The following is a 27,574-nucleotide window of genomic DNA, read 5'->3' as shown; positions in this document are numbered from 1 at the left end:
TAAGAAAGCTGCCTGGTCACAAGCTCCTGAAGGGAAGACCCACAGGTACTGACCCCAGTCCGACCTATTGGGGTAAACACAGTCAATACACAGGGTGCTGTAGCCCAGGGTACATTTTAAGAGTGGTAGAATCACGTGATTCCACTCCAGGAGAGGTAAAGGTGTGTGGCCTGAGACCAAAGGGTTGCACTCAGAGACCGGATGAGTCAGAGGTGCAGCTAACCCTGCAACTGTGACAGTCTGTTCTCGTTCCACTTCAGTGTGAAAACAGACGGACCTCAACAAAAGAATGACTTTCAATCACGTCTGAAAACTTTATTTAAAAAAGGCTTGATAATACATTTAATAGGGTTTTGATTGATCATATCACAATTCTGTAAATGCTACTTTGGTTTTGATGTAAATATTTAGAGGCTTAACATGAAGTACTTAAAATGCTTTGCATTCTGGCCTTCCCCTCTTCAGAGGGCTAGATGGACAATTCCTGATATAGTGATTCTCATCTTTTAAAATTTGAGTCTCACTTTTAAAAGTTGTTGTAAATAACGGATTATTGTGGCACCTGGACATAATTTTGCAACATCAATATTACACTAAAAAGAAAAGGAGTACTTGTGGCACCTTAGAGACTAACAAATTTATTTGCGCATAAGCGGATACAGACTAACACGGCTGCTGCTCTGAAACCAATATTACACTGTAAACCAAAAATATTAACTTAACAGAAACTTTGTTCAAATGAGCATTTAGGTCCTGATTCAGCCAAGCATCTGAGCATGTGGTTACATTAAATCACATGCTTAAGTGCTTTGCTGAATCAAGACTATAATATCTATGCATTCTTACTGCATTGAAGGATATGTTTATTAAAATCCCTGCTCTCAACTTACCAATGACCTCTGGTTGAGATTCCTTTAAAATGCAGTTATACCCTGAACGTGACTATATAAAAATTGCACCTTCTTATTCAGACCTGCTCCCTGTGTGAATTCAGGGTCATAGGTGCTGGCTTTAGTGACAAAAGATTCAAGGATTTACTCCTCTTAGGTGCATTGGCTGTGAAGAACTCCGAGAAAGAGAGGTGTATTCTAATTTAACTCATGCATTATCTACAGGAACTGTTAACTAAACCTTTGCAGAGCCAAGTTCTACTATATTACTTGATTATACCTGTGCAACCCCACTTCTGTGGGGCTGCACAGATGTGAGGTCAGAATTTAGCCTGGAGAATCTTTACTACTAATGATGCTTACGAAGGAGAAAAAAGGTTGACTTTCAGATTTCAGATGGGACTCGTACATTAAAAAATGAATAGGTTTTGTTCTTGTAAATCAAGCAAATTTTTGAGTCATTTTTCAAAGGAGAACTGAACTCTAAGTCCCAAAGATCAATTTGTCCAGTGGAAGGAGAGTGGGAGTTCACCTACCACCCTGCTTCTCTTAAGCTCTCTTGTTGATTCTCCCTCTCCCCAATTTTACCTTAAAAGCATTTGACCATCCTCAGCACATCATTTCAGATCTCCATAACCTTCCATCTGAAAGCTGAACTTGTTTTCCATAGCGGTCCATGTGAATGATATTTGGATTGTGAAACAGTCACTCTGCTTCACCTTGTCTTTCCTCAAGGTCTAGGAAGTCAAAAATCATGTGTGTCACTGAGAGATGGACCAACCTACAAAATTTGAATCCTGCTTTTTGAACACCTCCAAAAGTCAGATGTGGAGTTTGGGTTTAGAAAGACCGAAGCGGATGCAAAATTCTGATCCAGATCCTGAGTATCAAAGCTTGGAGGTGTTTGTATCCAGGTTATTTGTTCTGGACATCTCTAGTTGCACTGCATTCACTGCAAAATTAAGAGTGCCTCCTGGTCTCTCAGCAGGCCAAAAGGATCAGAAATGGGATAGTGGCTTTCATTGGAGAAGCCACTATGTGTCTTCTCCAATAAGATGTGGTCCTCAATAAGTCTTGACTTCCTGTCTGACTACTTCCAGCAGTACCTGAAGTTTGAGTGTAAGATAATCTGCCACAAGAAAAAAAGGAGAGAGGAATGCTTAATTTGTTTTTTGAACTATGTAAAACTGGTGTTTGGATGGAGTATTTTGTGTGGAGAAACAATTTATTTCAGTACAACTGAAACTATGTCCAATACAGTCCATTCTTTAGCAAAAGGTATCTCTGCTACCTTTTCTTCTGTATCTTCTTAGATATTTTCAATGGTTGTTGACAGTACAGAACCCAGGGACAATTTACTAATGCACCAAGTCTAAAGAAGTCAGGGTGCAGGATAAAACACTGATATGATCAATGCTTTATCTGAGAGACAAACATTGTATTTAAGGTGGCAGAGCTACTCCTGAAACTTTGTGCTTGATACCACATGGGGAAGCCTCTCAAAATATATCTTACTTATATTCCAGATCCCTTGTCCATACATACTTCCTAAGACTTTTCTAAAGACCAGATAAAAACTTGGTGTTCCAGGACCAACATGTATATTTTGCCTGTTTACAAGTATATACTGGGAACAAGAGAAAACATACACAGTATTTCCCTTCTCTTCCTATCAACGCTTTCCCCAGACTTTCAGCAGAAATAGGTATGTACAGCATCATAATTAGGAGTCTACCAAATTCGCGAGTGTGAAAATCACGTCACGGACCGTGAAATCTCATCTCTCCTATGAAATCTGGTCTCTGACTACCCAGCTATGAAGGCAGAGCAGAGAACTGTGGCTGCTGCCCTGCCCAGCTCTGAAGGCAGTGCCACCTGTCAGTCACAGCGGAGAAGTGAGGGTGGCAATACCGTGACCCCCTAATAGGCCCTTTTGGGTCCAGGCCCCTAGTTTGAGAAACACTGCAGAGAAATCACATATTTTTCATGGGCTGGTCATGGCATAAACAACAAATTTCATGGATGTGTAACACATCCAAGAAATTTGCTATTTATGCCATGGCCAACCCATGAAAATGGTGTGATTTCTCTGTGATTTAAGTAGACCCCTAATCACAATACATTTTTATTAGAGATGGGGCCAAATTGCAACCCTAGAACAAAACCCCTGAACTTTGGTGACATTCAGATCCAGAGCCAATCACTGCAGCTTGGGTCATCCTCTAATTTTAATTTCTATAGTTCCTTGTATTAAACCCAGACTTAGTACATACAGCCTCTCGTAGGTGGTGATTAATGAATCCTGAGTAGAATCTAATACTACATTATGTTTAAGGTTATCCCTTTGATCAGATTTATACTCACGGAATGTGGTACGGCAACAGTCGGGTATTGGCCTGCTGATCACCAAGAAGTAGACTGGAAAACCACTTAAAACCATGGCACAGCCAGTGCTGACATACACTGGGTCTGAGTAGAAAGACATTCCCACTGCAAAGAGGCAGACGATGGTGAAGCAGACAGGAATGAAGAGGGGAACCTGGGGAAAAGAGCACAGACCTATCTAATCATATCTGACTATTTGTAATCTGTCTTAATTTGTCCAAACACATTATGTGTTAGCTTGTACCCAAATATTTATCAATAGCTAGACTCCTGTGTCCAGAAGACAAGAAACCTGGCCAGTCCAATCTTTCTGTACAGTCTGTCTCCAAACAAGTGGGATTCATGATCTCTGATATAGTCAAATTTGCGATCTACTACATTACAGTAACACCACCAGCGCGTACTCTCACCTCTCTTGATGAGGTATAGAAGCAGACATTAGAGACTATCTCAGGAGTCACCATATATAAAATTTAACACCTTATCCAGCCAGGAATTTAGCAGGAGGCAGAAACCTACCATGCCCCAGCTGCTTTCTGAGTTTATTATGGACTGGTCTTAGCTCTCATCTGTTGATGTTGCTGGTGGAAGATCATGAGCATGTGCTACCATGAGTAGCACGTGCCCTTTCAAATAAATGATTTTCAATGTGCTTATGTAGTCATGCAATTCATTTTGAGCAGTCTCTAGTTTGCCTCTGGGAAGGCCAAATAAGCTTGAGAGACTGCTTCATGCTAGCAGCACCATACCTCAATGTATAGTTTAGAGTAGCTACCACTGTAACTTAAAAAGCTCTCTGGGAAGCCAAATGACCTGGGCTGTTTAAAGTTCAGGATAAATTAGCAGACCCTAATAGAACTGCAAAGAGATTTTTTTGGACCGTGGATCCAATCTCACCCAGTTTCCATACAATCCAATTGAAAAAAAGTTTGATCCTAATCTCAGATTTCTCCAGACAGTTCACCTAAAATAAAAATCTCCCTTCAAGCTCTTTTAGACTCTAGTCTTTCATAATCAGAGGTGATCTGCTGTTCATGCCATGACTGCTATAAACTAACAAACAACTCACAGGCTAGTTTGGTTCTCTTTCCTAGTCTGTGTTCCTCAGGGTATGTCTACACTACGGAATAAGGTCGAATTTATAGAAGTTGGTTTTTTAGAAATCGGTTTTATATATTCGAGTGTGTGCGTCCCCACAGAAAATGCTCTAAGTGCATTAAGTGCATTAACTCGGCAGAGTGCTTCCACAGTACCAAGGCTAGAGTCGACTTCTGGAGCATTGCACTGTGGGTAGCTATCCCACAGTTCCCGCAGTCTCCGCTGCCCATTGGAATTCTGTGTTGAGATCCCAATGCCTGATGGGGCTAAAACATTGTCGCGGGTGGTTCTGGGTACATATCGTCAGGCCCCCCTTCCCTCCCTCCCTCCGTGAAAGCAAGGGCAGACAATCGTTTCGCGCCTTTTTTCCTGAGTTACCTGTGCAGACGCCATACCACGACAAGCATGGAGCCCGCTCAGGTAACCGTCACCCTATGTCTCCTGGGTGCTGGCAGACGCAGTACGGCATTGCTACACAGTAGCAGCAACCCCTTGCCTTGTGGCAGCAGACGGTACAGTACGACTGGTAGCCGTCATCGTCATGTCCGAGGTGCTCCTGGCCACGTCGGCTGGGAGCGCCTGGACAGACATGGGCGCAGGGACTAAATTTGGAGTGACTTGACCAGGTCATTCTCTTTAGTCCTGCAGTCAGTCCTATTGAACCGTCTTATGGTGAGCAGGCAGGCGATATGGATTGCTAGCAGTCGTACTGTACCATCTTCTGCCGGGCAGGCAAGAGATGAGGATTGCTAGCAGTCGTATTGTACCATCTTCTGCCAGGCAGGCAAGAGATGAGGATGGCTAGCAGTCGTACTGTACCATCTTCTGCCGAGCAGCCATGAGATGTGGATGGCATGCAGTCCTTCTGCACCGTCTGTTGCCAGCCAAAGATGTAAAAGATAGATGGAGTGGATCAAAACAAGAAATAGACCAGATTTGTTTTATACTCATTTGCCTCCTCCCCTGTTTAGGGGACTCATTCCTCTAGGTCACACTGCAGTCACTCACAGAGAAGGTGCAGCGAGGTAAATCTAGCCATGTATCAATCAGAGGCCAGGCTAACCTCCTTGTTCCAATAAGAACAATAACTTAGGTGCACCATTTCTTATTGGAACCCTCCATGAAGTCCTGCCTGAAATACTCCTTGATGTAAAGACACCCCCTTTGTTGATTTTAGCTCCCTGAAGCCAACCCTGTAAGCCGTGTCGTCAGTTGCCCCTCCCTCCGTCAGAGCAACGGCAGACAATCATTCTGCGCCTTTTTTCTGTGCGGACGCCATACCAAGACAAGCATGGAGGCTGCTCAGCTCACTTTGGCAATTAGGAGCACATTAAACACCACACGCATTATCCAGCAGTATATGCAGCACCAGAACCTGGCAAAGCGATACCGGGCGAGGAGGCGATGTCAGCGCGGTCACATGAGTGATCAGGACATGGACACAGATTTCTCTGAAAGCATGGGCCCTGCCAATGCATGCATCATGGTGCTAATGGGACAGGTTCATGCTGTGGAACGCCGATTCTGGGCTCGGGAAACAAGCACAGACTGGTGGGACCGCATAGTGTTGCAGGGCTGGGACGATTCCCAGTGGCTGCGAAACTTTCGCATGCGTAAGGGCACTTTCATGGAACTTTGTGACTTGCTTTCCCCTGCCCTGAGGCGCATGAATACCAAGATGAGAGCAGCCCTCACAGTTGAAAAGCGAGTGGCGATAGCCCTGTGGAAGCTTGCAACGCCACACAGCTACCAGTCAGTTGGGAATCAATTTGGAGTGGGCAAATCTACTGTGGGGGCTGCTGTGATGCAAGTAGCCGACGCAATCAAAGATCTGCTGATATCAAGGGTAGTGACCCTGGGAAATGTGCAGGTCATAGTGGATGGCTTTGCTGCAATGGGATTCCCTAACTGTGGTGGGGCCATAGACGGAACCCATATCCCTATCTTGGCACCGGAGCACCAAGCCGCCGAGTACATAAACCGCAAGGGGTACTTTTCGATAGTGCTGCAAGCTCTGGTGGATCACAAGGGACGTTTCACCAACATCAATGTGGGATGGCCGGGAAAGGTACATGACGCTCTCATCTTCAGGAACTCTGGTCTGTTTCAAAAGCTGCAGGAAGGGACTTTATTCCCAGGCCAGAAAATAACTGTTGGGGATGTTGAAATGCCTATATGTATCCTTGGGGACCCAGCCTACCCCTTAATGCCATGGCTCATGAAGCCATACACAGGCAGCCTGGACTGTAGTCAGGAGCTGTTCAACTACAGGCTGAGCAAGTGCAGAATGGTGGTAGAATGTGCATTTGGACGTTTAAAGGCGCGCTGGCGCAGTTTACTGACTCGCTTAGACCTCAGCGAAACCAATATTCCCACTGTTATTACTGCTTGCTGTGTGCTCCACAATATCTGTGAGAGTAAGGGGGAGACATTTATGGCGGGGTGGGAGGTTGAGGCAAATCGCCTGGCTGCTGGTTACGTGCAGCCAGACACCAGGGCGGTTAGAAGAGCACAGGAGGGCGCGGTACGCATCAGAGAAGCTTTGAAAACCAGTTTCATGACTGGCCAGGCTACGGTGTGAAAGTTCTGTTTGTTTCTCCTTGATGAAACCCCCCGCCCCTTGGTTCACTCTACTTCCCTGTAAGCTAACCACCCTCCCCTCCTCCCTTCAATCACTGCTTGCAGAGGCATTAAAGTCATTGTTGCTTCACATTCATGCATTCTTTATTCATTCATCATACAAATAGGGGGATGACTACCAAGGTAGCCCAGGAGGGGTGGTGGAGGAGGGAAGGAAAATGCCACACAGCACTTTAAAAGTTTACAATTTTAAAATTTATTGAATGCCAGCCTTCTTTTTTTTTGGGCAATCCTCTGTGGTGGAGTGGCTGGTTGGCCGGAGGCCCCCCCACCGCGTTCTTGGGCGTCTGGGTGTGGAGGCTATGGAACTTGGGGAGGAGGGCGGTTGGTCACACAGGGGCTGTAGTGGCAGTCTGTGCTCCAGCTGCCTTTGCTGCAGCTCAACCATACACTGGAGCATACTGGTTTGGTCCTCCAGCAGCCTCAGCATTGAATCCTGCCTCCTCTCATCATGCTGCCACCACATTTGAGCTTCAGCCCTGTCTTCAGCCCGCCACCTCTCCTCCCGGTCATTTTGTGCTTTCCTGCACTCTGACATTATTTGCCTCCACGCATTCGTCTGTGCTCTGTCAGTGTGGGAGGACAGCATGAGCTTGGAGAACATTTCATCGCGAGTGCGTTTTTTTTTCTTTCTAAGCTTCACTAGCCTCTGGGAAGGAGAAGATCCTGTGATCATTGAAACACATGCAGCTGGTGGAGAAAAAAAAGGGACAGCGGTATTTAAAAAGACACATTTTATAAAACAGTGGCTACACTCTTTCAGGGTAAACCTTGCTGTTAACATTACATACATAGCACATGTGCTTTCGTTACAAGGTCGCATTTTGCCTCCCCCCACCGCGTGGCTACCCCCTCAACCTTCCCCCCTCCCTGTGGCTAACAGCAGGGAACATTTCTGTTTAGCCACAGGCAAACAGCCCAGCAGGAATGGGCTCCTCTGAGTGTCCCCTGAAGAAAAGCACTCTATTTCAACCAGGTGACCATGAATTAGATCTCACTCTCCTGAGGATAACACAGAGAGATAAAGAACGGATGTTGTTTGAATGCCAGCAAACATACACTGCAATGCTTTGTTCTACAATGATTCCCGAGTACGTGTTACTGGCCTGGAGTGGTAAAGTGTCCTACCATGAAGGACGCAATAAGGCTGCCCTCCCCAGAAACCTTTTGCAAAGGCTTTGGGAGTACATCCAGGAGAACCGTGAATGCCAGGGCAAAGTAATCCTTTCACATGCTTGCTTTTAAACCATGTATAGCATTTTAAAAGGTACACTCACCAGAGGTCCCTTCTCCACCTGCTGGGTCCAGGAGGCAGCCTTGGGTGGGTTCGGGGGGTACTGGCTCCCAGTCCAGGGTGAGAAACAGTTCCTGGCTGTCGGGAAAACCGGTTTCTCCGCTTGCTTGCTGTGAGCTATCTACAACCTCATCATCATCATCATCCTCTTAGTCCCCAAATCCTGCTTCCGTATTGCCTCCATCTCCATTGAAGGAGTCAAACAACATGGCTGGGGTAGTGGTGGCTGAACCCCCTAAAATGGCATGCAGCTCATCATAGAAGCGGCATGTTTGGGGCTCTGACCCGGAGCGGCCATTCACCTCTCTGGTTTTCTGGTAGGCTTGCCTCAGCTCCTTCAGTTTCACGCGGCACTGCTTCGGGTCCCTGTTATGGCCTCTGTCCTTCATGCCCTGGGAGATTTTCACAAAGGTTTTGGCATTTCGAAAACTGGAACGGAGTTCTGATAGCACGGATTCCTCTCCCCAAACAGCGATCAGATCCCATACCTCCCGTTCGGTCCATGCTGGAGCTCTTTTGCGATTCTGGGACTCCATCATGGTCACCTCTGCTGATGAGCTCTGCATGGTCACCTGCAGCTTGCCACGCTGGCCAAACAGGAAATGAGATTCAAAAGTTCGCGGTTCTTTTCCTGTCTACCTGGCCAGTGCATCTGAGTTCAGAGTGCTGTCCAGAGCAGTCACTGTGGAGCACTCTGGGATAGCTCCCGGAGACCAATACCGTCGAATTGTGTCCACAGTACCCCAAATTTGAGCCGGCAAGGCCGATTTAAGCGCTAATCCACTTGTCAGGGGTGGAGTAAGGAAATCGATTTTAAGAGCCCTTTAAGTCGAAATAAAGGGCTTCATCGTGTGGACGGGTGCAGGTTTACATCGATTTAATGCTGCTAAATTTGACCTAAAGTCCTAGTGTAGACCAGGGCTCAGGGTCAGTACACTTTAGCACACATACCGGTTAGTTAACTAAGTAATGAAAAAAAGCCAAGCAAGTAATCACCTAGGAAGAAATTAAACAACTAGTTGGGAGTTAGTAAGAAAACCTCAACCTCCTCCATCTTCTCTATGTTCTGAATCCCTTGTGGTAACGGAGATCATGGTAGCCAAACCAACTGGGGATTCAAATTGCAGTTTGAGGATCTCATTCCCATGCAATTACCCATAGTGCTGCTCCTCTGTTCGGGGGGGTGTAAGGGATGAAGCTTCTCGCTTGTGTTAGTTTTCTATTATTTTTAAGCATAAAATCTTACAGAAAAAAATGAGCAATCATAATAATTATACAAATAAATGGGACAATATCAACAGTAAGGATTTTCCTCTATGGCCACTAGAGAGCAGCATCTGTACATATCACACTTAAACTGGTCTTTCCTCTTTCAGAAAGGCAGTTCCTCAGGCAGAAGAATAAAGCCCGTCTAAATAGTCAACTATTCAATTTGTTTCAGAGGAACAGCCGTGTTAGTCTGTATTCGCAAAAAGAAAAGGAGTACTTGTGGCACCTTAGAGACTAACCAATTTATTTGAGCATGAGCTTTCGTGAGTCTCTTTTTAAACTCTCAGAAGTGTTTTTAAAGCCCAAATTTAGACCGAACAGAAGGAGGTAAAAACTTTGGGAGGGGGGAAATCAGTATGTTGCTGATTTCTTTGTTAAAGACACACACTTTATCCAGGTTTCAGAGGAACAGCCGTGTTAGTCTGTAGCTCACGAAAGCTCATGCTCAAATAAATTGGTTAGTCTCTAAGGTGCCACAAGTACTCCTTTTCTTTTTACACTTTATCCAATGATTCTAGTTCAAGAAAATATATTTTAAAAGGGTGGTTCTGGGTGAATTTGTCGGTGCAGCCAGCATACTGTCTGGGAAAGTTGAGGGTGTCTTTTAATACGCTCCTTTAGCAAGGACTTGGAGTGGCGTGGCAGGCAGGGATGGAAAGAAAATTCACCGAGAAAAAAAGGGTCAGTACAGTTTGGGGGATAGACAAAGGTTCAAGCTGGTGCTTGTTTTTTCTTGAACTGCTTCACAAAATGCTCCTCTAACACATACAGAGGGTGGCACTCTTGCACCGGTAACTGGCTGGAAGCACCTCACAGGCAGAGAATGGATCTGAACAAATTCTTAGCATCTAAATCAGGGGTGGGCAAACTTTTTGGCCCAAGGGCCATATCTGGGCATGGAAATTGTATGGTGGGCCATGAATACTCACAAAATTGGGGTTGGGGTGCAGGAGGGGGTAAGGGCTCTGGTTGGGGGTGCAGGCTCTGGGGTGGGGCCAGAAATGAGGAGTTCAGGGTGCAGGAGGGGGCTCCGGGCTGGCGGGTGGGGTGCGGGTGGACTCTGGGTGGGGATGGAGGAGTTTGGGGAGTAGGAGGCTGCTCCAGGCTAGGACCAACGGGTTCAGAGGTGGGAGGGGGATCAGGATTGGGGTAGGGGTTTGGGGTGTGGGGGAGTGAGGGCTCCAGCTTGGGGTACAGGCTCTGGGGTGGAGCTGGAGATGAGGGGTGTGGGGTGCAGGAGAGTGCTCCATGCTGGGATTGAGGGGTTTGGAGGGCAGGAGGGGGTTCAGGGCTAGGGCAGGGGGTTGGGGCTCGGGGGAGGCTCAGGGGTGCAGGCTCTGGGCGGCGCTTACCTCAAGCGGCTCCTGGAGGCAGCGGCATGTCCCGCCTCCGGCTCCTATGCAGAGGCATTGCCAGGCAGCTCTGCATGCTGCCCTGTCCTCAGGCACCGCCCCTGCAGCTCCCATTGACCACAGTTTGCGACCAATGGGAGCTTCAGGGCTGGTGCTTGGGGCAGCGTGCAGAGCAGAGTCCCTGGCTGCCCCTACGCATAGGAGCTAGAGGACAGCCATGTTGCTGCTTCCAGGAGCCACGTGGAGCAGGCTCCCGACCCTGCTTCCTAGCTGGAGCACCGGAGCACGGCAAGCCCCAGACCCCGCTCCCCAGCAGCAATTCGGGGGCTGGATTAAAAACAGCTGGCGGGCCAGATTCGGCCCACGGGCCATAGTTTGCCCACCCCTGATCTAAATAAAACCCCATCCGTGCACTTAGAGCTCAGCAGACACCCTACCTGGGGAGTAGACCTGATAAGAATGGCATGGGGCAGAGAAGAGGAGCATTGTGGGAGTCAGGAAAACTGTATAATCCAGAATCCACTTTGATTCCCCATTGCAAACATTATGCAGCAGGGAAAATGGTAGGCAGGTTGAAACCCACCTTCCCTTTCTGCTCCTAAGGTGGTCCCTAATACAACTGGAAATAGGAAACACTCCCACATACAGGACTATGGGCTCAGGATGCAGCTCTCCAGCCCAAACTTTGTTGCTCTCAGCTTCCAGAGTATGTGTCTCCTGACCCCACAGAGACGGACGATGCACATGAGTTGAATGGACTAGATCAAAATTACACCTTCTATAAGCTGCTGTTGGTTGATTGCTGTGCATTTCTTACTCCTCTAAAGCCTGTTTTGGTGGTGGCTGTACTTGAGCAAACTTACAGCACAATGTTTGGGGGTAGAAGGGAAGAGCAGTTGGAAGACCTCTCTGGGAAGAGGAAACTAGGGGCTGGGATAAAGGGGTCTTGGAGGAAGAAACTCTAGGAACAAACTAAGCTCAGGAGGAAGCTTTGGCTGAGGCTTGTGCTTTGTTGCGGCAAACCCCATGCGGGGTGTTTGGACACTAGCCTGTGTGTGTGTGTATCGGAGAGTGGGGTGGGGGCTGTCTATTCTCACCAGATCTCCTGGCTCCCAATCTGACCCCCTACCCGCTGGGCTATGCTACCTTCTTAATTAAACCTGACTGTTCACACCTGGGTAGAACACGGCTTTCTGAAGGCTGACTGACCTTTCCAGTGGCAGACAAAAGGTCCCCCATGCCGGGTAAGTTCCCTTTAGACTTAGGAGAGGTGAGGTAATGTGCTGCATGTTCTAGTGCTCAGTGAACGATGCGGAGAGAAGCCAGTTATAACAACGATGGGCCTGTGCACTCCTGGCTTTGAAACCGGCCATGCGTTACCTTGAATGGCCTGGGCAGCTCCGGGTGACGGTAACGATGGATGATGAGCCCAAGTGTGGCTAATCCTATGAAAAGCCATCGGGAAAAGCTGAAGAAATTCAGTAGGTGGTAGATGTCTCCAATGCACACCATGGCGGTAACCAGTGGGAACTGGGGGTTGTAAAGATGAAACACATTCATTAAATCCTCATCCCAGCCTTTAGCAATTTAAATATGGATGGGTCAGAAACTCACATTTACAGTCAGCTGCAGTATGATAAAGCTCGCATGGTCTGGTTAGGACCAATTTTGATGCTGAGCTGAGACCACTATATTCTCTTCATATGAGGTTTCAGGGTGGGAATGCATGGTCGGTAAAAGGCTGCATTTCGAAATAAACAAGTTTTCACCACTTCAATCAAAGATGACACTGCTAGTGTTAGAAGGTACCTAACAATGCCCAGGCAAAATTGGTGAAACATTTTGCACAAAAATTCAGTCCATGTGATTTTGCTCCATCCCCGAAATGTCAGTGTTTGTAACATTTGAACCACTGAATTATTGACAAAGAAAGCAGAGAAAACCTGGAAGAGACATTTTTGTGGGATAATTTTGAGGAGTGGTTGTGGAAGGTGTTGATAGCAGCAACCCTCTTAGTTTAAGCCACATGGTCAACTGGATTTTAAACTCAGGACAAGGAGCCAGGAGATCATGAGTTCAAATCCCACCTCTGTCACTAAGCGACTTTGATAATGCTTTCCAATATGCAGTCAAGGTAAACTCGTTTGCAGGGTGAATGAATATCCACAGAAACCTTTTTGCAGTATTGTACCCCTTTCACTCTTCAGAGACCTGAGAGTAACTTGATTCCCTTTAAATCTCACACACCTGTCCAGACTCTGCATAGTGACATGTAAAATAAGAAGCCAATCAGAACTGCAGGACAGTAGAAATTCCAATTGAAAAATCGGATCTCCTCACCATTAACATGATGGCTGGAAGGGGGGTGCGCCTTCGGATGTGGATCATGGAGAAGAGAGGAGGCCATTGACCCTCCCTTGAAGCCACAAATAGAGTCCTGAGAGAAGACATGGAGCAGTACAAGAACCTGAGTTCCAGTCTCCTGCATCTGCACTAGAGAACAATCACTGGTAGTTGAACTGGTGGCATAAAGCCAGCATAAGTACCAACAATACAAGCTGTTCACACTAACCATGCTAATTAGGGTGCAGTTTTGCCCCAAGTCCACACTTGTACTGGACTACATCCTTGTAGCTGCACCATCCTCTGCTAACCTATCCCACAGTGCCTGACACAGCTTCCTGAAACAGTAGTTTGTGGGAGATTTTGAAAAACAAAGTCAAACTCCCTTTATTTTCTGGGAAATTCCCATAAGTCCCCAAGAACTGGCCCCGTTTCCAAGTTCATTTCTCATGTTGGAGGTCAAGATGTTCTGGCACTGCCTTGGAGAACCAGGAGGATTGCTTGTGTGTCAACTAGCTGATGAGTGATATCTACTTGTGTGTTGTCAACAGATTTGGTGGCAGTGCCCTCCTCCTGTTTATACTGCAAATCAGTTAGCAAGATTTAAAAGAATCTGACCTTGAAAATCCAAAGATCCCCCCATTCATGGTTCCAAAGCAGGACAGGGCAACCAGGATGGGAATCACGGAGATAAGTCTTTGGAAAGCTTTTTGTGCAAAACTCTGGAGGAAAGACATGCTTTGGTTCAGAAACACCCTGGTAATCCCTGAATGGTATCAGAATTAATGGAAAGAGCTGGATGGCCTTCCACTGAAAGGTTTAAAACAGAACTCCATTTACTCCCAAGTCTGTATTACCTATTCTTCTTCCCCACTGCCATCCTGATCTCTATTTCTTATTCCATCTCCTCAGGCAGGTCTAAGAGGTATTATTGCTTTCGGATACTCTTGAAAGTGACAAAGCGGAAGGCCTTTCCGCTATAAAATCCATTATTACTGTCCACATCCTAGAAGCTTCCCCATCCCCACCCACTTAATGTAAATTTATCCCTCTGAAGAAACCTAATAATGGGGTTACAACTCACCACAGCCACAGCCTGGGAAGCCAGCACATCCTCTGCTGTCAAGACTGTATAATAGGAAACGTTGGTGAGCATGTACCCCACAATTACAGTGACCACAGACATTATCACAGCCAGTGGGTTATTTCTACAAAAGTGAGAGAGAGACAGAGCGCTAATGAAAAAAGCTGGTTTGTTTTTGTGGGTTTTTTACTCACAGATCAGTACTACCACGCCAGGCAGTTAGAACAACTAGCACTCATTTTTCTTCCATTTAAAAGGCAGCTTATTTTGAAATAATGCTGTGTCCCCTGTGGCTGACCTTAAAGGCCCCTCTCCTATTCTTACCGTTCAGGTTGGACCAGTTCTTCTTGCACAAAGCTAGTTTGAAACCTGCAGAGTGAAAGAAGACAAGTTATGGCAGAGTTTAAACGATGGCTCAGGAGAAGCACAGTAGACTTAGGAGTAGACACTGCCATTCGTTAAAGGACCCGGGCTGCACATACCAGCCTGAATATGCAAACATCCCAGCATAAAAAGCCAAGGGCATCTTGTCCAAAGTCAGCAGTTGACTACTGAAAGCATCCTGGAAATTTTCAGTGTGGCCTAAAAAAAAAGGAGAGAAACACAGGGCTAGAGAGCGTTGGAGACAGAGACATCCCCTCTACTTGTTACCAAAAAATAAAATTTGCAGAAGAGGTTTGATTTCTCTCTGTTTCTCATACAACCCCAACAGTTTGCGGTTGCAGGATCTTCAATTATTTATAATGAATTTATAGAGCAGAGGAGGCCAAACATGGCCTGAGAGAGTCTCTACCTGTAGAAAACCTCTTTCTAGACCTGAAATGAACTCCCTGACCCCCAAACTCTGGATGTGTGCTCTGCTTCAAGGTTGCACAGCCAGCTAATGCTGCTCAAGCTGTGCTACCCTGACTCCTCAGCATAAGCACCAACCACAGCCTCATGCTATGTACAACATGGGAACCACAAAACAAAGAGAAGTAACACAAAAAGCGTGGAGTTAGAGGTCCTTTGGAGCAACTTCATGAAAGCACACTTCCTGCCTACACTGCCCTGCTCTCTCTCCACTGACTGCTGGAGAGGGAAGAAAAATTGAAGAGATTGAGGGTTGAGATGGACAAAAACAAAGGTGGTTTGGATGGAGATCCCATTTTATTTGGTGATTATAGGAGAAAATAAAGCTCGTGGAATCAAAAGAAAGCTGATGGTGAAGAAAACTAAGCAGCAAGTTAAAATGGTATTAAAGAGCCTAGGAAAAAAGGGACAGTGTTCTTTAAAACACTTAAGAAATGGTAACTACAATAGAAGGACAAAAAGGAAGGGAAGAGAGAAGATAGGACAAAATTCTCTGCCAGGATCAATGGAATGATAAGGGGGTACAATGGAGAAAGTAGCCTATGTTTGGGGGAGGTTATGTATCTTCTAACACGTTTGCTGATAAATAAATACATAATAAAATTATTTATTGTTTGTGAGATCCTAATGAATGATTTACAATCCCTGTATAGTTACATTAAGTACAACGTGTAATTCTGAGGTCTCTGACCACACTATCACTGGCAGGACTCATTCTAGCACGGGGGTGGTGCCAGGCATCCAGAGTGTCATTTGAAGGTATTCTGAACAATAAATTGCTGAGGATCTTCTGGTACAGGGGCAATCCTTCAGGTCAGAAGCATGGCCAGCCTGATGGGCTTTTTGCATGTCCCATGAAGCCAGTTCCAGATGACAACCAGAAATATGAATGTTCACCCTGATCCCTTTATTCTCTCAGGGGAAGATACAAAATGAGGACACAAGATTAATTATCCCAACTATGAACACTATGGAGGACTGGTCTACACAGGAAAGGTATACCAATATAAGCTAAGGTGTGAATTTAAACCAATATAGTTTTATATATAACCTGTGTAACTCCCAGTGTGCCCACTATGGTTCTGATATGAGTGCCCTTTTTCAGTTTCACATATGTGCTTTGAAAGGGGTTTAAGCTAAACGGAAAAAAAAAAGACACACTTATTTCAGAATATAAACATCTACACTGGGAGCTATACCAGTGTAACTATATCTATTAAATTATGCCAGTAGAATTATACCAGTAAAACCTTCCCATGTGGACAAGCCCTTAATGAATGCCCTCCCGCAGATCACAGCTGAGCAGACCCACCTTGGGCCAGAAGCATCATCCCTGGCACAATGATGAGTGCAAAAGCCAGGAGCTTGATGACAGATAGGACATTCTGAAGCCTGGCACTGCAGCTGACACTCCAAGAGTTCAGGATGAGGACAACGTCTGGAGGAGAAGGCAAAGACCAACATATATGGCTGGGGTTCAGAATAAAGCAGAAGAATTTTACTCTCATGCTTTTCCCATTGTCTCAGCCTATTGCCCTGAGTACACTGAATAGAGACCGCAACATTCCCTGCCCTTGGTGCTGGGAAGAATTCTTAGTGACCAGAATGTTCAAAGTGACAGATATTTTAAGACCATATGCGCATGACCCAGAGTATGACATTTCCTTCCTTCCAAAATGTCATCAGCCTGATGCAGCATCTAGCCAATATTTGCCCATAAGTAAAAACAGACCTTCAAACTTGCTGGCTAGAACTCTGGTTTCATTTCCCAGCCAATCTGATAGCAGTGTATGGCCAGTGATGATTTCTACTCTCCACCCAGCTTCGCAATCCACAGATGCATTTACATCAGCTTTGTGACTTCATTTTCCCCCTTTTTTCTAGAGATGGGCCCAAACCAGAACCCCAGATCCTGAACTTTGGGTGACTCGGCATTTACTATGGAATCTAAGTTTCACAGTTTTATCTGTAATGGGACAAGCCCAAACCCTGGATGTAAACACCTCTGAATTTGCGGAGAAGGGGTTCAAAATCTGAATTAAAATTTTGTGGCTTAGGCCTATATCTGCTTTATACTTACAGTACCCCAAGAGAGCTGCGAGCTTCACAGCAGGAAGTGGGGCTGCACAGGGGGCAAAAAATGGTTCCAATATGTAGTTTCCAAATGCCAGAGAAAGCACTGCACTGTTGGCTGGCCTATCAGGAGTGATGGATTCATGGAGTTAGAAACTGACTTTCTGGTGTTAAGCTATTTTATATGCAAAAGACTACATGAAAAGAATGTTAACATTTGAAAATTTAAATTGGACAATAAAATCAGGAAATTTAGATTTCAGTCAAGCTGGAAGGGCATATTGATTGGGGTGGAATCAGTTCTGGGTCCGGTTCTGTTCAATATCTTCATCAATGATTTAGATAATGGCATAGAGAGTACACATATAAAGTTTGCAGACAATACCAAGCTGGGAGGGGTTGCAAGTGCTTTGGAGGGCAGGATTAAAATTCAAAATGATCTGGAGAAACTGGAGAAATAGGTCTGAAGTAAACAGGATGAAATTCAATAAGGACAAATGCAAAGTACTCCACTTAGGAAAGAACAATCAGTTGCACACGTATAAAATGGGAAATGACTGCCTAGGAAGGAGTAGTGTAGAAAGGGATCTGGGGGTCATTGTGTATCACAGGCTAAATGTGAGTGAACCGTAGGCGCTGACTTCCACTCTACCAGGAAGTGCTAGACCCCTTCCTTCCCCCCCCCCCCCCACTCCTTCCCCCAAAGCCTAATGTGCACATATGGCTATTTACTCCTTCTGCCTTCTTTTTATTTTATAAGACTTTCGAGGTAGTGGGTATGGTTTCTCACTTTATGCACTTTTTAAAAATAATATGAGCTGGTTATCCATTTCCATGACTTTCCCAGGTCTCACTAACACCTCATTTTAGGTAGCAGAAAAAAAAATGTTACCCGATAGCAAAGTATTCAGCCCACAGATACAAAAAACTTGGCAAAGGCCCCAGTGTCTCCAGAATATAGATATAATGTCCTCCAGACTTTGTGATTCTTGTTCCAAGTTCTGCATAGCACAAGGCACCTGGAACAGATGAAGTAAATATGCATTTAGTAAATTGTCCCATGGAATTACCACTGCACGTAGAATTTATTGAGAATTAAAGGAATCTGTTTAAAATGAGCTAAGAACACAGAATATAAGAACTGCCATACTGGGTCAGACCATGGTCCATCTTACCCAGTATTCTGTCTCTGACAATTGCCCATACCAGAACTTCAAGGGAAGAGTACAAAACAGGCAATTTTGGAGTGACCCATGTCTGTCTTCCAGTCCCAGCTTCTGGTAGTCAGAGGTTTAGGGTTGCCCCAAGCATGGGGTTGCATCCCTTACCTTTTGGCTAATAAGCATTGATGGACCTTTCCTCCATTAACTTATCTAGTTTTTTTGAACCCAGTTTTACTTTTGTCCTTCACAACATCCCATGGCAATGCATTCCACAGGTTAGTTGTGCAGTGTGTGAAAAACGACTCCCTCTTGTTTGCATTAAACCCACTGCCCATTAACTTAACCGGGGGACCCTTAGCTTTAGTATTGTATGAAAGGATAAATAACAGTTCGGTATTCACTTTCTCCATCAGTCATGATTTTATAAACCTCTGTCATATCTCCCCTTCGTTGTCTCTTTTCTAAGTTGAACAGCTCTAATCTTTTTAGCCTCTCCTCAAACAGAAGCTGTCCCATATCCTTGATCATCTTTGTTGCCCATTGCCAGGGCTGGCTCTAGGCACCAGCAAACCAAGCATGTGCTTGGGGTGGCACATTTCAAGGGGTGGCTTTTTTTTTTTTTTTTTGCTTGGGCAGTTGCGCTCTCAGAGCTTGGGGCGGCAAAAAACCTTGAGCCAGCCCTGCCCATTGCTGAACCTTTTCAGATCTACTATTTCATTTTTTGAGATAGGGTGACCTGATCTGGGGATGATATTCAAGGTGTAGGTGTGCTATGGATTTATATCGTGGCGTTACGATAATTTCTGTCTTATTTTCTATCCTTTTCCTAATAGTTCCTAATATACTGTTAACCTTTTTACTGCTGGTGCACATTGGGTAGAGTTTTCTCAGAGAACTATTCATAACAGAGGAAATGAAGGCTTTTAGTGCAAATCCCTTTATTTGCAATAATGCTGTTTCCAGGGGAGATCTATTTTCATCTGGTAAAACATTCTTGTCACTTTAATGGCATAACTTGTCCACTGACTTTATGTGGAGAAGTGCATGGAAAGAAGTTTGTCTTTGCCTTAGAAATTTACTTTAAAACACTTCATTTCTCCCATTTACCTAGCTCTAAGCCTCAAACACGCACACTTCCTCCCTCAAATATAGGTGAGCCAAGGACATGGAACATGTCTCTGATCAGAGCCATGAAGAAAAACTTGATACAGAAGGATGTAGAGAATTTCTAACCAAGTGGTTCAAATACTCTCTATTTCTCCTTCTGTATCTATGGAAAGATAGATTTTAAAACTGGCCACTTCTGTCCCAGCTGTAAACCCCTCAGAACCTACCTACATGCAATGAAAGGAATATAAGCCCTGATTCACCAAAGCACTCAAACACATGCTTAATTTGAAGCACGTGTGATCCCATTGATTTCAATTGATCTGTTCATTCACATGCTTCAAGGTAAGCATATGCGTAAGTATTTTGCTGAATTGGGGTGATAACCAAGTATCAATCTTGCATTTCAAGGGAAAACATAAAAAGAGGGTAAGCGTTATTTAATGCACTATAGCAAAGAATAACAATATGACACTAATAAAAGGAAGTCTTCAAGCTGGACATTAGAGGAAGAATGAAGTCCATTAGAAAATTTAATAACTTGACAAGGGAAGCCATTTGCGTGCCACCAAGACAGATTTTCAAGAATACACAAGATACACTAGGAGTTTAGTGGAGAGGACAATCCTTCACAAGTACAGATGGTTTGGCTAGCTGACCAATAAACACTTTATCATTTATGATCCTACTCAGTTAAAAAGAAACCTATATTTGTGATGTTATGGTTTGAGATTTTATGTATGCAAAAGAATGAAATTTTGAAGTTGATTTTCCACAGCAGTCTCAACTAAGCCACATTATACATATATAGTAAGGTATAAGTGTAACAACATCTCCCGTAATACAAAATATTACATACAATAAACACTAGAAGGAAGAGAGACAATTGTTGTGGGATCTATGATTAAAAAAGCCACAGGAACCAGGAAATTCAAACTCTCAACCACAGCACTATAACAAAGCGGTTTTTTGCACTTACAAACCAAACAAAGCAGGAAAGTCACATACTGAAATAAATACACTTCTCCTAGGTCCCCAGAACTCTGTGGTTCTCCATCTAGTGCCCCTAGCTAGAGGCCTAAACCCCCCTTCGTCCCCCCATGCATCTAGACATTCCATAGACAAGAGAACTGCTCCCATGTCTGTACCCACATGTGGCACCACATTCACAGATCTTAAGTCTTGGGTTTTCCCCAAGTCCCCCAGACAAATCAGTTAAACAACAGATCCTTGGAACCCTGTGGACACAGGACCTTATTACTGCTTCAATTCTATGGCATTTGGAGATAGGAGTTTTGGTCCATTGTGTTCCCAGCTTATTTTTCTTGGAGAAGCAAAGTTAGGCTTTTGTTGTAAATATATATCATTCGCTAGTTTCCCCATCTACCAACAATTTAACAAGAAGGGTAAAGCAACTCACCACTCAGAGAGAGAATCCCGCAGGCAAACCAAACGATTAAGGAGACACCCACGTTGCCGGAGTTTTTCAATACCCCTTTTGGAGAGATAAAGATGCCGCTGCCCACCATAGTGCCAATGAGGAGTGAAAAAGCCCTCAGCAAAGTGATCTTTTTCCTCAGAAAAACAACCTCCTCTTCTTTCTTGGCTTTTCCCATGGCCTCTACAATTTCAGGGTATGGGTGGGCATTCAGAAGTTAAGGATTCCTTATGGGTCCTTCCCAATCCCACAGTCAACAGAGCTCACCTGTGATAGAGGAAAAGAAAGTCAGGGATTTGTGGAGCTTCTTTTGGAAATGACTGTTAAAGCCATTTTACCAACAACCCATCAAAATCTGCTGGATCTACTCTCCTCACCCATTGGCTATCACTGGGCAAAGAAACCACAGGCGCGTAAAACATGCTACACAACCATTCAATCTCTTATGTCAGAACACCTCTGGGTATTGGGTTTGCTAATTAACTTTTGCTCCTCCTGCTGCCACAGAACATAACACACTGTAGGCTGTACATAAACAGTCCTTTAGGCCAAGATTTTCAAAAGCGATGAGTGATTTGGGGTGCCACTATAGTTCGGTGTCTGACTTGAGTTGCCCTCAAAGGACCCAATTTTCATAAACTGCTGATCACCCACACTCTGAAAATCAGGCCCCTTTCAGATGCTGCCCCTTTCAGAGTTGGGCACCTATAAATTTAGGCTGAGCAAAATCACGAATCACTTTAGAAATTTTTGGCCCTAAAAATGTTTTTTCTTTGGCAACAGTGGAGCAAAGGGTTTAATTTAATAGACATTTTGCACAAACATATCCAGAGTATCTGTTCTTGAGCCAAAATTGGCTGCCGAGCCTTTAAAACAGTGGTGGGCCACCTGCGGCCCGTCAGGGTAATCTGATGGCTGGCCACTAGACAGTTTGTTTATATTTTCATGGCCACCCGCAACTCCCAGTGACTGTGGTTCGCTGTTCCCGGCCAATGGGAGCTGCAGGAAGCGGCAGCCAGCACATGTCTGAGGCCTGTGCCACTTCCCGCAGCTCCCATTGGCCGGGAACGGCGAACCGCGGCCACTGGGAGCTGCGGGTGGCCATACAAATGTGAACTGTCTGGCGGTCTGCCAGCAGATTACCCTGATGCGCTTTGTGTGGCCCGTGGGCTGCAGATTGCCCACCACTGTTTTAAAAAGTCAAAATAAGCTCTTTGGGTCCCTGATGTGCCAGATTATCTGCTACCGCTCATCAGGGCAGGGCGTAACTTTATGAGTCTCCTAAGGCTCAGACAGGTTGCTGGAACTGATGAGCATAAGGCTTGAGGGGTAGGGAGTAAAAACCACCAAGGCTCCTGAGCTGTGAATTGCAACACACAACTGATGTTACAAGTGGATGGTCTTACTCTGTATCTAGCTAATATGTGTGAAACAGCTACAGGCTGGTACGTGTCATATCTCTGAAAGTAGAACTACAAAGCATGTGAGTCCAATATTCAAATGTAGGATTGGTTAAAGATTGATAAAATCAATCTAAACGAAGGCGTTCTTTTGAGCACAAATATTATTGCTAAAACTTAAAAAGTGCACTTATCTGGTTGGTTGGTTGGTTTTGAACAAAGCAGAGAGGTTTACAAGCTGTCCCAGACTGTCATCCCTTGCTGGAGTCTCAGAGCAATTTGATATACAGTAAACAGTAGCTTCTTTTAGTTGGCTGTGAAATTCCATAGTAAAAATAAAAAACAGGATGTAAAACCGGATTTATAGACTGGATTAAGGATTTGAAGTAACTCTTGAACTCTACATGTTTAGCCACATGATCTGAGACACCAGCGCCAGCCAAGAATATCGGGAAACTTAATGGGCAAACACCACAGATTTCAGAAATGTGAAAACTGGGATTTGTTCTACAGGCTGTTGGGGGTGGGGGTAGGAGTGGGGGCGGGGCGGGGAGGGAGAAACAAAGAGCGATTGCATACCACTTCAAAACAGAGACCTAGCAATGAGCAGCACCTGACCAAATTGTTCCAACTCTGCTTTCTAGTTGAATTCCTGCCCCTGGCACATTAAAATGCAGCTATGTTAATCCTTGTGGCAATGCTTAAGAATATGCACAATGTGCTTCATATAAAAAACCATGTACAAAGCTGCTTTTTGTTCACCTTTTTAGTGGACTACTGGCTCAAATCCTTCTCACTCCCAAATACAGTATTGCATCTACCAACAGCATTGCTTAAAATCGCAGCCCCTCAGGTTGCACTTCACACCAGTGTTTCAAGCAATTTTTACCAACATTTCAAAACAGAATAAAGCACTACTCATCTTACCTAGCAGGACCCAAAGCCTGGCATGGGGTGGAGAATGGGAAAAAGCCAAACTAGGGTAAGGGGAAAACCTTGTATTACTATACTGCCTCTAGAGACCCAAGCTGAGATGGGGACCCCATGGTGCTAGAGCCCACACACACACGCACACAGAGCCAATCAGAGTGGGGGCCAGGAGGGCCATTTGGCCTGGGCCTCAAGCTCAAAGGGGGCCTCAAATTTAGACACTTGTTAATTTTTTGGCATTTGATAAGTTTCGCAACTTGTTTTTATGTACATCCTTATCGGACCAAAACCGTTTGAATGGGCTCGCCATGCTTAATGTCAACTGGGACATTGCACAAAAGGTAGATATTTTCCCTCAATAATTAGTGCATTTGCACAGAAAAAGACTAGAAAAGCATTTGTTAAATAAAAAAATATTCAAATTATGTTTCACTCTTTTTTTGGTACCTTATTTTGTTTTCATGTGTCATCATTTTTTATTTTTATTATGGCTAGAGGCCTCAAAAGCTGGAAGTGGCCCGGGCCTCTCTGGACCTCTGAGAGGGAGGGAGGATGGGCGCACACACACAGACCATTCCTGTCGTGAAGGGCTTACAATCTAACCAGGTAAAACAGATCCAGGGAATATTCTTATCTCCATTTTATAGCTGGGGACCTGAGGCGCAGACCAACTAGCCTAACAGCACACAGGAAACGTGTGGCACAGCTGAAACTGAACCTAGATCTCCTGAGTCCCAGTCCAGTGCCTTAACCTCGAGATTGTCTTTTCTCTCTACCACAAACTGTATAAATATGTATCCAATTATGTCCACAAACCTAATTCATAGTTTCTGAGGACTATTCCTAACTACTTCCACCTATATTTCCCTTGTACAGACCTCTGTTAAAATGACACCACCAAGAACCTTTTAACTACTTCCAGTGGTGAGCTGGAGCTGGTTTGCACTAGTTCACTAGAACCGGTTGTTAAATGTAGAAGCCCTTTTAGAACCGGTTGTTCTGCGAGGGACAGCCAGTTCTAAAAGGGCTTCTAAATTTAACCGGCCAAAAGTGGTACCTTAGGTGCTGACTCCATGGGTGCTCTAGCCCTGAAGCACCCAAAGGGAAAATTTGGTGGGTGCAGAGCAGCCACCGGCAGCTCCCCGGCCCCAGCTCACCTCCGCCTCCTCCCCTGAACACACCGCCCCGCTCTGCTTCTCCGCCCCCCTATTTAGGAAAGCTGAGAGGCATTTGTTTGTGACACTGTAATTAACACAAGAAACAAGGCTAAAGAAGAGAAGTCTGAATAGACTTACTTTTGGCTTTCTTTATCTACAGCAGACTCACTAGCTTACTGTCCTAGATTTAAAAAAACCTGGAGGAATAGTAGCTGGTAAAATCAGATGTGAATTTGCAGTGCCAGATCCTGGTAATAAAGCCAATGTGATCCTGAGGTTCAACATGAGAGCAAAGTGAATAATTCTTACTAACTCATTTATTTAAGCAATTTTCACCAAATTTTCTGTTTGTGAATTGTCCGTGCTCAGATTGGAATTTTCTCAAATTTCTTTAATTAAAATTACTTGCCAAGTAATTATGGGAAATTGTCCTTGGGCTGGGTCACTTTTATCCCCTTGACCTTGGTCCTTAAGCATTTCTTGGTCTATCATACCACATCACATCTTCTGCAAGAAGACTCCTTAGTCTATGACCTTTTAATGAAGAACCCAGGATGGAGTAGGCTCCACTCACCCACCCACCCATTGGCAAGAGATTGAAGTAAACTAAGTTTGTCCTTAAAGCAGCATTTTTGTATAGTTGCCTCTTACCAGAATTTCTATTCTTCATCATTCTTCATCTGCATCTATTCTTCATATAAAATTTTTGATTAAGCCCAATCTGTCAAATAGGTCATTGCAAGTATTCAATATTTTAATTCTAGCTATATTGATTAGATTTCACCGGCCATATAGATCACATGGTGTTGTTTCTGTTCCTCAGCTGGGTGAGTGTAACTCTGAATTTTAAATTCATGGCAGAGAGAACTTGCTTTAGTAATCTAATAATTCATATCTCATTAATATTCTGCAATATTTGCTTAATATTGATTCTTTTCACAAATGTGCCAGCCCTTAAATTCTTTCACTATATTAGCAAAAAGGCAACACAAAGGGGAAGTGTGTCAGACGAACACAGAATATTTCCCCCTTCTATACCACCTGCCGCTAAAGAATCTCAAAGCATTTTACAAATATTAAGCCGTACAGCTTCCCTGTGAAGTAGTTAAATGTTGTCCCCATTTTTACAGTGGGAAAAACTGAGGCTGAAGAGGTTAAATGACTTGTCACGATGGAATGAGTGGGGAGTAGAACCCAGGATTCCTGGCACCCAGTCCCAGACAACACAGCCAACTTGAAGGCAAGCCAGCTAATATAGATAAGAGCTGCCAAGATTAGCGTTCCGGTTTGACAATATCTATTATGGGATGCTACCATAAACCTGCTACACTTTCCCCTGTGACTTGTCCTCCTTCCACTCTCAGGAACAGGCCACATGCAGGGACTGAGACTATTTGTCCAGTTTTTAAATTGTTTTCTCAGCTGCAAAGGACAAAATAAAAAACAAACTAAACATTCCTAGCAGAAAGATCCCCCAGAGGGGTCTGATCCTCCTTCAAAGCAGAGTAAACCCTTCCTGAAATTCTCATCCCTTAAACATGTCAGTGCAAAACAAGAACTCAATCATAGCACTCCCATGTACAATTAGGAGATTGTTTGCTTAAAACTTTGACCTAGAGCTGAGCAATGCTAAGGCCCATCAAGGCTAAATCCTGATAGAGGAACTCCTTCCACAACTAGTTCTTTGGTTCAGATCTGATCCAGGGTGACAGTGATAACAATTGTTAATGCCTGATTGGTGGCTTATGGGACGTGCCTTCGTGGTTTCAGTCCAATTCCCAGGGGCTATGCGCCCACCTCACAAACTCATCCATTACCATTAGCACCCCTATAGGCCAACGGCTGAATGGGCATGAAATCTGAACTACCTTCCTCCCACCTCCAGAAGCAGTCTTCTCCAAGTTGAGGCACAGTGGCAGGGCAGCATGGGGAAGGTGCACTGCCAACGATCATGCCGTACCTGTTGTTTAGATAAAGGACTCCAGCCTTGAGAACTGGCTGACACTTTTGACCAGCAAATTAATTCCTAAAGTAATTAAAAGATTTCCAGCAAGGTCTGTCTTGTGAGAGCCAACAACATTACTCCACTAGGGCTCTAAAGTGGTCACACACCCTGCCACCTGTACACTTAAAGACAGAACTCCCTGCCCACTGTCAACTATCTTACCCAGCTACTTAGCGCACTCTCCAGGGCCCATTTTTTCCAGGAGAAACTTTTTCTTTGTATGAGAGAAATCATTCCCCTCCTCTACTGCACTATCCTGTTATTGGAAGATGGGTCATCTCTAATGAAAATCATCTGTCTACTCTCACTCTGTTTTAGCTCTGTCACTTCATCCTTTCATTTATCCACTCAGAGCCTAGAGTTACTGGTAGTGGAATGCTATGTTCTGGGTCCCCTCATATTTTACACCTTAATCTAATTAAACTGCTGTTGATCTACCCAGAGGCAATGCATGTGTGTCCCCCCAGATTTCTGCCTTCCATTTAGCACAGAGTTTTTCAGTCCCACAATTTGAAAACCATCGGCTCATGCCAGGAGCTGGCAGATTGGAAGTTGGTGGGAGCTGCCAGCCCACTGCAGCTCCTGGCTCTCCACACTTTGGGAGCTGGGGCACTGGCTACCTGCCTGCCTGGCAGCCCCCCCTGCCCTGCTCCCCGAGCCAGGATGTCTCTGCATGGCCAGGCGCTCCGCAGGCAGGGTAGGTGGCACAGCTCTGAGCTGAGCCCCTGACATGCGCTTGCCTCTCCCCTAAAGGAGCCTGGCACCAGCCGGTGAAACCCCTAGGACCTGGCCTGTACCCACAGAACCCGACGGCCATGAGATGCTCTCTGAGACATTCGCTTGCTGCTGCTCCTCAGCCCAGAGGTGGCGCGTGGGGTGTTCACATGCCTCCACCATCAAGAGTTAGGCGCCATCTCTGGATCTACCTTCCTGAGCTGAGCTTTCTCCAACACCCTCTAGGTTCTAACTCAGGGCCTGACTATTTTTTCCCCGTGCCTAGAGATAATTTCTTAGCCACTCACCTTTAGTCGCTGACTTGGCTTTAGTGCAGATCCCTAATTCATAAATTACTCGACTGCGTATATGTACTAATT

General features: G+C 45.0%; 1 protein-coding gene across 1 annotated transcript; it reads right to left on the bottom strand.

The window, feature by feature from the left end:
* Positions 1-300: 300 nt before the first annotated feature.
* On the bottom strand, positions 301-27,574 carry LOC125627114 (cystine/glutamate transporter-like). Its single transcript, XM_048830927.2, has 13 exons — positions 27,503-27,574; positions 20,971-21,255; positions 18,173-18,299; positions 17,288-17,403; positions 16,520-16,645; positions 14,838-14,937; positions 14,680-14,724; positions 14,356-14,479; positions 13,890-13,993; positions 13,269-13,365; positions 12,309-12,458; positions 3,255-3,429; positions 301-2,019 (listed from the first exon to the last, which is right to left on the bottom strand). Exons 2-13 carry the CDS (start codon positions 21,164-21,166, stop codon positions 1,955-1,957), a joined length of 1,425 nt encoding a protein of 474 aa, XP_048686884.2. The 5' UTR covers positions 21,167-21,255; positions 27,503-27,574; the 3' UTR covers positions 301-1,954.

The sequence above is a fragment of the Caretta caretta genome, chromosome 1 (genome assembly GCF_965140235.1).
Source record: "Caretta caretta isolate rCarCar2 chromosome 1, rCarCar1.hap1, whole genome shotgun sequence".
In the NCBI taxonomy this organism is placed as follows: Eukaryota; Metazoa; Chordata; order Testudines; family Cheloniidae; genus Caretta; species Caretta caretta.
This window is presented reverse-complemented; position numbering and strand designations above follow the sequence as displayed.